Source organism: Camellia sinensis, chromosome 10 (assembly GCF_055761805.1).
Source record: "Camellia sinensis isolate YWXY chromosome 10, ASM5576180v1, whole genome shotgun sequence".
NCBI classification, from domain to species: domain Eukaryota; kingdom Viridiplantae; phylum Streptophyta; class Magnoliopsida; order Ericales; family Theaceae; genus Camellia; species Camellia sinensis.
Window position 1 is genome coordinate 76,777,075 of NC_138970.1, and position 11,646 is coordinate 76,788,720.

General features: G+C 34.5%; 1 protein-coding gene across 3 annotated transcripts; it reads left to right on the plus strand.

Annotated features, from left to right (window-relative positions):
• Positions 1 to 1,657: 1,657 nt before the first annotated feature.
• On the plus strand, positions 1,658 to 9,126 carry LOC114267093 (kinesin-like protein KIN-4A). Of its 3 annotated transcripts, none has more exons than XM_082891675.1 (8): positions 1,658 to 3,589; positions 4,207 to 4,298; positions 4,443 to 4,592; positions 4,802 to 4,892; positions 5,146 to 5,261; positions 6,215 to 6,295; positions 6,517 to 6,588; positions 8,854 to 9,126. In XM_082891675.1, exons 4-8 carry the CDS (start codon positions 4,853 to 4,855, stop codon positions 8,962 to 8,964), a joined length of 420 nt encoding a protein of 139 aa, XP_082747801.1. In that variant the 5' UTR covers positions 1,658 to 3,589; positions 4,207 to 4,298; positions 4,443 to 4,592; positions 4,802 to 4,852; the 3' UTR covers positions 8,965 to 9,126. The 3 variants fall into 3 exon arrangements, with proteins under 3 accessions (XP_082747801.1, XP_082747803.1, XP_082747802.1); XM_082891677.1 differs by having other exon boundaries at positions 4,451 to 4,592; XM_082891676.1 differs by having other exon boundaries at positions 1,658 to 4,298; positions 4,451 to 4,592.
• The last annotated feature ends 2,520 nt before the right edge of the window (positions 9,127 to 11,646 follow it).

Below are 11,646 nucleotides of genomic sequence, written 5' to 3' on the forward strand. Positions count from 1 at the left end.
GAAAAAATAATCAAGTATGTTTGTAAATTTTATTTTATTTTTTTATTTTAAGGCAAGCGCTATGAAATAAAAACGTTACGATTATCAAATTGATCTAATTTTTTTCATAGATGATATCTAGAGAATGTCCTCCAAAATGAATAATTCCATATAATTAAAATAGAACTCACAGTGAATCCCACGAACAAGTCAAGTTCTTTTTAAATTTAGATTTTGAACTCTCAACCCTTTCCAAAAAGAAAAGAAAAGAAAAAAAAGGGCCTCAAAATAACATATGGGCCTCAAAATAATCTGAGTCAGAATCGATATTTGTTATTATTCGAACCATAAGGTGTAGGGGGGTGCGTAATCTGACCCAAATTGGATTTTGGGTCACTTTCTGATGGGCCTCTGATATGGGGGAATGTGAATGAGGTAAGTTCAGATTATTTTGCCCATGGGTCAAAAAAATCTGCCCTGCCAATCCTAATCTAACATGCAGATCAAAAATATAAATAAATAAATAAATTACTAATAGTTCTTAATAGATGGACTTAATTCTCATCAAATTCTATTAAAAATAAGTCTTGGTAAAATTATCGCTAAAAATAATTTTTTTGTGATAATTTTTTATATATATCGCTAAAAATTGGCAATTAGTGACTTTTTTTTGTCATGATTTTTATAAATTGTTACTAAAACTTACAATTAGTGACTTTTTTATGACAAATTTTTTTCATAAGACCTATTAGATAATAAGTCCACTTATTAAGACCTATACGTAAGTACCCAAAAAACAAATCATTTAATTATGAGAGAAAAAATTTAAATTAGGCATTAATTACCGATCAATTCTATTTAACAGACTTAAATACTATAAATCGTATACATTTTTTAAATGCACTAATAAGTCTTAAAATGCCTATATTACCCTCACTACAAGAATTTACACAATTGCCGACCACTTTTGCCGACCAAAAAAATTTTGGTCGCAAAAAAATGACATTTGGCGACCAAATATTAATTAGTCGCGAATGATCATTATTTTTGGCGACCAAATATTATTAGTCGCAGAAAGTGGTATACTTTTGCCGACCAACTACAAATTTGGTCGCGGAAGGTCACATTTTGGCAACCAAAAAATAAGTTGGTCGCGAAAGATTAAAAATAAGTTGGTTGTGGAATTGGCGACCAAAAGTTTGGTCTCCAAAAACTTATTTTTAGCGACAACAAATATTTTAGTCGCCGTATATTGAGTTTTGGCTACTAAAACAATGTAGTTGCCGAATGGAAAATAAAAAACTATTTTTTATCTTTTGGCAACCAAAATTTTGGTCGCCAAAAAACTTATTTTTAGCGACTAAAAACATTTTAGTCGCCGTCTATTAAGTTTTGGCTACTAAAACTATTTAGTCGCTGAATGAAAAATAAAAAATTATTTTTTATCTTTTGGTCGCCAAAAACTTATTTTTAGCGACTAAACTTATTTAGTCGCCATATATTGAGTTTGCCGACTAAAATATTTTGGTCGCAAATAATTACATTTGCCGACCAAAAACTAATTTTGTCACCAAAGGTGCAGATTCCCCCGCCTGTTCTCTGTTTAAACCATTCAAATTATTCTCTCTCTCATAAAAATTTGGGGCAAAATGAAATACTGAGGCGCCAAAATGAAATACTCTTGCGCCCAATGACAAAATGAAATTACTCTTTGCAGAAGTCACTCTACTCCACCACACTCATCCATTTCAAACCCTAAATCAAACCATTTCAAACCCTAAATCATATGTCACCAATTTCACTCTCTTTTCTTCTTCTCTTCTTTTTCTTGGTTGAGTTCTTTAATCGGATCGGAGTATCTGAATACGAGTAATAGTAAACATGGTTTCGGATTCAAAGCTGGTGAATCGGCTCTGGGATGTGCTCCAGACCTCCGATCTCAACACCACCACTGCCCGATCTGTCCGGCGCACCTTGGAGTCAGAGTTCGGCGTCGACTTGTCTTGACCGCAAAGCCTTCATCTAAGACCAAGTCGATTCTTTCCTCGAGACTCGTGTTTAGAGAACCCACAACAACGCTGTCACTGTCGAAGAAAAAGAAGATGAAGAAGCGATTCACGACGAAGGTTCAGAGACTCAGATACCTTATCATGTGCTCAATGTGGCAAACCCGCCCATCTTCAGTATGATATTATATTTATGTATTATCTTCGATTTTATTCTCAACCATACATTATACATTACATACACCCACAAGCACAGTTCAATGTATACTTGGATTGGGATGTTTTTGGTTTTACAATGTTGAGCAATCAATAAACAATTAGGGCATTTAGGAGGATTGATGGATTTTTTATTACTCATAAATTAACTTATGGAGACCCTTTTTCTTACCTCCCCTGATATTTGAGAAAAATATAGTTAGCATAATTACACTCAACCTCCCTTTTGGTACAGTTGAGCATGCTATTTTTGTACATTTGTTTAATTTGGATTACCTATCATTCATTAGTTATTTTCATTTTGGTAATGGTTTTGTAACTCTCTTCCAAGTAAATCAACCCTTTAGCCTTACTAGACTTCTGTCACTCCAAGTTTTCAAAATTTGTAAAGTCTTACGTCTCATGAACGATTAAAGTGGAAGCTGAAAGTTTTATTCAATAAGTGATTATTAAATTTATAAAATTGATGCATTCTCCTTGGGGCAACAGAAACACCATTATTAACTTTCATGTTTTCAACCTCTGTGCTAATTTTTTTTTTGTGACTGGTAATGTTGTCACAAAAGGGTAGTGATGAGGTTGCAAACACTCTTATACTGCCAGTTTTTTTTCTAGTATTTGAGGTCCTTTTTCCTGTTTGGTATGCAAGTGATTTATGCTTTTTATTTTCCCCAGTTGCCAAGATCACATTGCCCTGAATTCAAATTTGATGAATAAAGAGCTAAAAGTGAGCTACATTGCCCTGAATTACAACAGCCCAACAGTCAGACCAAACACAATGCCTTGAATTAAAGCTCACTTTTAGCTCTTTATTCATCAAATTTGAATTTGATGGATGAAAGAATTGGTGAAGGTCTGGTGACTGATTAATTAGAGGGCAGATGGAAAAAATGCAAACATTCAGGTATGGATGTCATGGTATTGACTCTTCAATGTTTTCTATTCTGTTGTGTGGTTTTTGCAAATATATTATTTTTGGGATCTATCTCTTAATCATGCAGTAGAGACCATGGGAACACAACATCACTTGGAGGATAGTGGGATATGAGGCTTTGACTACACTATATTCCCATACTTCCGACAGCTTGAAGTTTCCAGCGTGTTAGAGTGCTTATCATGTTGGAGGCTTGCAGCAATCAAATTTATGCACATAAACACAGTTAATCATGTAGTTCAAAAACAAAAATGTACGCTAATTTGTAGTGTAGTAAGAAATGACTAGTAATCAAACAGAAGTATTTTTTCTTGGCCAAATTACTATGTTGGGTGGAGAACTATGAACAGATGAGACCAAAGTAACATAAACCTACAACACTTGAGCTCTTAAAGCCCTTGCTCCAGATTGGTCAACACCATCTTGCACTCTTCTTGGCTTGCAATTAATGGTGGTATGGATTAATAACTTAATTCCTGTCATGTACAGTTAAATAATGTACTTTTGGATGCGGACTTTATTGCTTTTCTTCTGCATGTATCAATATACATTTTTTGGTGCATATGCTCTACCAAAATTTTCGTGAACTTGAATGTTTGCAATGTAAGCTTGTTGCAGGGTTAAATAATGGTTTTTAATAAATTTAAAAATCCGAAGAGTTTAAATCAGTGGGAAACAACTTGTCAAGCTGCAGGATGATATACATTTTTAATACTAAATGCCTGCTTTAGCCACCAATTAGGCAGGCAACTCATAGTTGATGTAGCAGATGAATATGCATTTGTTGGTCCTTTTGCTGATTAAATTGAGCAGTAGAAATATATATGAAAAGACTCCATTTTTTATCAAACAGTTTACTTGGGCGGGTCTCTTAGTGCTTTCATCTTCCAAATCTGGAAACCAGTTATTGTTGTTTATTCTATAACTCTTTTTATTTTCTAATTGTTTTTTTATCAATTCGCCCCCCCTCATCTTTTCCTGGGGATAAGTTGGTTAGCCTGTGCACCTATGATTATTGTTAAAACCTTTTTCATTCTTGTTTGGTTGATTCTGCCATCATCCTTCTTCCAGCCTGCATCAGCCCTGCTGACATCAATGTTGAGGAAACTCTGAACACTCTCAAATATGCTAATCGTGCTCGAAACATTCAGAATAAGCCTGTTGTAAGTAACCTTGATGATTATATGTTATTATTATTTTCTTTTTGTTAAATATTTCCACTTCACTATTTGGAGATGGATAGATTCTATTGGCATCAAGTTCTGTATCTTTTGATTTCTGAGGGAGCACATTATCTTGTTGTACAGGTTAACAGAGATTTGATGTCGAATGAGATGCAAAATATGCGGTAGCAGCTAGAGTACTTGCAGGCTGAACTTAATAAGGAGCTTTCTCGAGAACTACATGAGTATCATAGCAGACGTGCTGTTGTAGAGCCGAGAGAAACAGATGCTGAAGTACGCTAATATAATTCCTTCTTTATCTTCGAAGAAGAAAAATAAAAGAATTATATATATATTGCAATTTTAACTTTCCTCTTTATTGCCACTAAATTGTGGTCAACAGACCATATTTATTGAGGTTTTGGTCATTACAATAGTTTGATTGATAGTTATTTTTTTTGGTTGGCACTTGATTGATAGTTATGTGACATTTTCTATCTCAGGATGGCTCCTGTTTTGTTAAAAGGGATGGGCTAAAGAAGGGCTTACAGAGCATGGATGCATCTGGTTATCCCATGGGTGAAGCCATGACAGGTAAGCTACTTAGTTGTGAGATTATTTCAGATGAATGAGGCTGAAAGCAGAGGGGAATAAGCTTCAAGATGCCATACCCTTAGTTAATGCATGACAGACTTTGATTTTTCTATCATTTAGTTGGCATGTTATCAGTTTTTATATTACACAGTATGTGTAAGAGAGGTGTGTTTAGTCTCTAAAACATGCGACTCATATTGCACTTTTCTAGTTCAGTTCTTTATGTTTCAAATGAATTTGCCAAAAATTGCAGGTGAAAATTACATGGAAATTGATGAAGCTGTAGCAAAAGAGTGGGAGCATGCACTCCTGCGAAAAACGATGGGCAAAGAGTTTAATGAGTTAAACAAGCGTTTGGAGCAGAAAGAGGTTTCACTGATGGGCTTTGTTTTTTGCAGTTTTCTGCCATACATTTGTTATCATATAGGCTCAACCCTTAACGGAGAACATATGTTAAACATCTAATATGCCTTTTTTTTCTAATCTCCCACATAAAAACTGGTTGTTGGGTCACACATCTTGAATATTCAATTTTTTCTCTATGAAAGTTGATACACCCAAAGCTAATGTTTTAGTCTGTTATTTATGACATAGGCTTAAAGGAGAATACAACTAATGTACCTCTTTTTTGAGCAAAACTGATGTTTTCGACCCTTAAAATTTTACCCAAACTACAAGGGTGGATATGCCCAGAGCTAATGTTCTAATTTGTAATGTAAATAATTCTGCTAGAGTTTTTTTTTTTTTTTTTTTTTTTGGCTTAGGAAGCCTATTCCCCATTTTTGTCACTATTCCTTCCAAGAGATACAGCCGAGATGAAACTACAGGCTTGGGATTCTGATTTCTACAAAGTGTCTTGCTTTGCATCCTTAAAAATATATTCTTACTTTTTTAAAAGCTGCTGTTGCCTTATTTTCAAAGAATATATTGATAATAGTGGCCATTTAGTGTCATTCTTATGTCTACACACATTGATACATGTTCACATGATGCTTGTATAGGGCTGTCCACACACATTGATATCCATTAGGAGCTCAGCACTTGTCAGGGGGAAAGTATGAAGAGTGCTTCTAGTGGTTTGTTTCACACGATACATGCATGGGGCTGTCCACTCACATTCATTTCTATTAGGATCTCAGCACTGTGTCAGGGAGAAAATATGAAAGAGTGCTTCTAATGGTTTGTTGAAAGACAGAACTGATTATGATTATTATACATAATTAACGTCTGCGAACATGATAAATGTATTGATTGATTAATGATAAATGTATTTATTATATGACTTTAGGATCCGTCATACTAATTTTCCCTTTCATTTGTAGGTTCAATTGCAACATAAGATAAAACACGAGGCAAAGCAATTTCGACAATGGAAGGCCTCTCATGAGAAGGAATTGCTTCAGGTACTTGACGTTTCCCACTTATCCATGTAACCTGGGATTCTTCATTTTTAAAAAGCAAACATGTTTCACTTATAAAAGTTTTAACTTATGCATGCTTCGGATTTAATTAATCAAAAAGGAAAAAAAAAAGAAAAAGAAAGAGGCAAACAAGTTGAACATGTTATTCATGGTATGCACGTATATCATTGAATGTATTGTTGATGACGTTTTTTCTCAAGCAGCTAAGGAAGGAAGGCAGAAGAAATCAATATGAGCAACATAAACTTCAAGCTTTAAATCAACACCAGAAAATGGTAAAAATTTCTTTCGTACAAGTGCTTCAGTAAAATTATCTAGGGCCTTTCTATTTTTATTTTTATTTTTATTATCTGTGTCTGTACATATCACTAACTTCATTGAACAGTAAGCCTCGGTAGCTGATATGCTTTGAGACTCACTTTTTATTTCCTTAATTATTCTACATTTGGATAATGCATATGAATTATCAGCAAGTTTCTAGAGCCTTTGTCAGGTTTGAAGGGCGTTACGATTTACGGGAAATAATTTCTCATTATGTTTAGTCCAATGTTGATGATTGAAATGCTTAACCAAACCCTCTCCATCTGCTTAAGCTTTTAGATTAGTTGTCTAACAGCATTGCATTTGGATCATCTCACCTTCTACCCTCAAACATAGATACAAGTACAAGAGAGTACTAGATTTCTACTTGCATAACAGGTGAGGGAAACATTTCTTGTACATTGCTGTCAATTGAATTGATTCTTTTTTTCCAACATCATTGTGAGGCGGGTAATTAATTCAGATGTACATGGGTAATTAATTGATGCTGTCAGTGAGCTACATTGCCCTGAATTACAACAGCCCAACAGTCAGACCAAACACAATGCCTTGACCTGTAGCAGCCCTTCATCCAATCCAATCCCCAAGATTGTTAAAACCAACACAGCAACATAACATATCAAAACAGATCAGATATCGGAGCATCCCTTCAAGCACCAAAACAGAACAGGCAGGTCAGATTTGCCTTGAGCTACAAAACCCTGAAATACCACAGCCCGACAGTCATACTAGTGTCATGTTTTGGGCCTATAATCTATTACCAGTTACTTGGAGAAGGTGAGCCACCAGATTAGGTGTAAGATGTTATTAAGATGTTATCATTACGCCCTGGACAATTAGGCACCAACCATAATTGTGACAACTGATTAGAAGAGAATAGCTCTAAATTTATAACTACTTCCATGAATGATAGTTGCCTTTATGGCTACTAAAGAATGTTGGAGCATGGACACAGATATGACACGATACGAGCACTCAGACAACTTTTAAAAAGATTTATAACATGAAAATGATAATGACTTCATTTTTAATAAATAATAGGACATGCTTGGTCATGTGTCCGATATGTGTGGGTGTGTGTGTCTAACAAGTGTCTGTGTCCAACGTTGAACATGGAAACAACACCTTTTTAGAAGTGTTTCTGCTTTTTAGATGGTGGCTTTTATGTTTTATTTTTTTGGTTATAAATCTTTAGTGGCTGCGTTTTGTTGAATTTATGTTGCATGAATTACAAGATATGCTGGATATTCTTCTTGTTTCCGCAAAGAAGCAGGTTCTCATGGTCGCGATACTCTTGGGATTTTCCGAGTTCACCAGTTTGAGAAAGTGGAGCAGTTCTGCCTTACTAGTTTTAAGTTCAAATTTTATGACAGATTCTTCACTCTTATAATAATAATAGATATATTAAGTTCAAACACTCTGTAAATTTGTCTTAGCACCACCGGTACATATTTTTTCACTACATCCAAAAGCTTAAAGCCAAGCAACCCTACATGGGACTTCCAAACCAAATGATCCTCTACTCATCCCTCCTCCTTAGTCAGCAACAATGGTGTATGATACTTTAAATTTGGTCGAAATTGCCACTAGTTTTGATTTTTGATGAAACTGGTTTTCACTGGACCAGAATAATCACTGGAGAAATCTTCCTTGACTCTTAACAAGGCAATTAACAAGGCTCTTAACAAGGCAATTAACAAGGCACAAAATTTTGATCAGCCCAATTAGATCCACTTGGTTCACAAAATTTATTTTTTTATGCTTCTTTTTTACCTTATATATGCGTAACTGTTTTAAATCACATATAGTAGGTTTAACATATATGACTCTTGGGACATGCACGAGGAAATGATAACGAACTCAGAAGAGTTTTACAAAGATGGTATAGAGCTTTCCTGCCCTCAGAATTGTAGGGGAATGATGTGTATAATTTTTGGTTATTTCTTCGTTATATTCATTTTTTTTTTAATCTGGAGATGCTTGATAATGTTTCTTATAGTACTCATATAGATTATCTTGCCAGGTTTTGTAATGTCATGAAAGATGAGTGATTTTGGAATTGGTTGTTTTGTTTGGTTAATGCTAAAAAGTCTGCCACTTAACGCCAAAGAAATTTGAGGGTCCTATATATGGGCTCCTGCTGATGACGAATTGATTTTTCTCTATTTAATTATGCATTTTTCTTTCCTACAAATATGACATAATTCTCTCTATTGCAGCTAAAACTACCCTATCAAATTGTGGCTATTGTTTCCGGTGCTTTGAATGATGCAGCTGCAAAGAAGTATGATTTGGAAGGATGGTTTCCTGCATCCAGCACTTACAGATAACTTGTTTCCTGTTCAAACTGCATTGACTATCAGTCCAGGAGATTAGAGATTCGATATGGGCAGAAAAAGGGTAGACTAGTAGTTATATTTTTGGATACACTAGTAGTTATATTTTTGGATGGGTGTGTATAAAAAATATTTGGTAGACTGCTAGTTATATTTTTCGGTTGATGTACATGGATAAAAATTTTAAACATAATAACAAGTATTTGTTATGTCTTAAATTTTTATGCTAGATGAAATATGTACTTTGGAATTATTTGTGGATGAAAACTTATAATAGTTGCTGATTTTAATTAAACAGGTTCAGAAATGGTTGATCTATGTATTTTGTTGAATGCTCATGATTCAATTTATTTGTTGGTTTGAATGATTTTTGCAAATTACAGATTATATTGAATAAATTGGATGGATTATTAAAAATTACAAGTTTATTTTGTTGGATGTTGGCGACCAAATGTGACAATTGGCGACCAAACTAATTTTGGTCGCGAAATGTCACAATTGGTGACCAAAATTTTTGGTCGCAAAATGTCACAATTGGCGACCAAACTAATTTTGGTCGCAGAATGTCACAATTGGCGACCAAAATTTTTGGTCGCGAAATGTCACAATTGGCGACCAAATTAATTTTGGTCGTGGAATGTGACAATTGGCGACTAAGAAATTTGGTCGGCAAAAGGCAACTTTTCGCGACCAAAGTGTTTTAGCGACAAAATGGATTAGTTGCAGTAAATAAATATTTAGCGACCAAAAATTTAGTCGGCAAATGCAACTTTTCCCGACCAATGAAAATTTTGGTCGCGAATTACTTTTGCCGACCCTCAATTGGCAACCAAACTAGCGACAAAAAAAATTGGTCGCGGATAACTTTTGCCGACCAAAAATAGACTTTTAGCGACCAATTTTTTTGTTGCCAAAAGTGTTAATTCTTGTAGTGCCTTATGGAATTTATTATACATTAATTTTTTTCTTTATCTAATATCTTCTCTCTTTCTATAATTTTCCCAAAACTCTCTCTCTAATTTTCCCAAGAAAAATGACTGGTAGCTCGAAAAAAGTGGCCCGATTTTGGCTCAAATCGCAAAACGACGTCGTTTTGCGATTCTTTTTTTTTTTTTTCTTTTTCTTCCTTTTTCTTTCTCTTCCTTTTCTTTCTTTCTTTTCTTCTTCTTCTTCTTCTTCTTCTTCTTCTTCTTCTTCGTTGAACACAGGAGAAGAACAGAGGAGAAGAGGAGGAGAGAGGGAGAAAGAGAGAGGAGAGGAGAGAAGGGCCCCTCCTGTGCCTCCGCCGTCGCCAATCGTCGCAGCAGCTCCGATCGTCGTAGCCCCACCTCCTCCAGCCCGATTTTGATGGCCCCCTCCCCTCCAGTTCTCCTTCTTCTTCTCCGAATTCGAGCCAAATTCGAGCCTCTGAATTCGAGCTACGAATCAGAGTTGTTTTCCCAAAACTCTCTCTCTCTCTCTCCACTACACACTAGTTAGCTACCTCAAGTTGCTCTACACTAGTTTATTTCATGGTTTAGAATATCACATGATCATATTCTTAACTAATCACAAATCACCATATTCTCTGATATTTTTCAATCACCCAACATAAAATCGTGAGTTCTATCGTTTCTATCAATCACAATACAGTTGGGGGTATCACTTGGCTGTGCCAAAGACCACTAAATAAGTTCCCCACTAGTCATTTATAACCGTAGCTAATTGGTAGGTTGTTTGCACACCAAAATATATTAATTAAAACTGAGTAATAACCACTACTCTAAAGTACATCGGTTGAGAACGGATGTTGAATTACAGAGATTATGAAAGTTGACTTTAATTTAAAGATTTCTAGTTGGAGGATGGAAGATAATAAAAAAGAAAACTCTAGGGTTTAAAATCCACTACTAATCTTATAATTTGGGTTGTTTGTGTTTAAATTGTAAAAAATCAGTGAAATAGGTACTAAGATGTGTCTTGGTAGGGACATATCATTTAAAAAGATTTGTGTTTTAAAATCAGAAAGTCACGAATCATCTTCGCTCAGCATGGATCATCACCGCTAAATTAAGGTTGATGCACAACCCATCTTACTAGGTATGATTCGTCTAACAATTTCATCACACAAGCATGAAAAACATTTATATAACATGTATTCATGATCGGTGAACACATAATTTGATAAAACAATAATTGCATACAAATCTAAGTTATACAACAGTACCCAAATCAATTAAAATTCTAAAAAATTAAATACAAACTATCCCAATCACTTAATTAGAATTTCATCTAAGCCCTAAGATAAAGAAGTTAATTCCACATAATTGTGGAACTATCACTCTACAAAATAAACACTCTACACTCTCACTATTTTTTCATTCTAGCTCTCTTGTTGTCCCTATCTTCTTCTGCCGAAGCTTGCCTTCAGTTTATAGGCAGCTTCAGAACCTGCAAAACAAATAAAAAAATAATATAAAAGAAAAAGAAAAAGAAAAAGAAAAGAGATGATGGTGTTAAATATGATGATATTGGATGGTACGATGATGTTGGATGGTGGGGTGTGTGTGTTGAAGCTAATGGATAGTCATCGAAAGGTGACTATCCATTTATTATTATATAATTTATAGATATTATAATAAAATAAAATAATATAAAATATTTAAAATATATTATTTATATTAATTTATGTATAAA

Coding starts and splice junctions, on each gene's coding strand:
- LOC114267093 (XM_082891676.1), top strand. CDS start 4,853: ATGGATGCATCTGGTTATCCCATGGGTGAAGCCATGACAG. Junction 5,262..6,214: donor AGCGTTTGGAGCAGAAAGAG/GTTTCACTGATG, acceptor TTTCATTTGTAG/GTTCAATTGCAACATAAGAT. Junction 6,589..8,853: donor TAAATCAACACCAGAAAATG/GTAAAAATTTCT, acceptor TCTCTATTGCAG/CTAAAACTACCCTATCAAAT.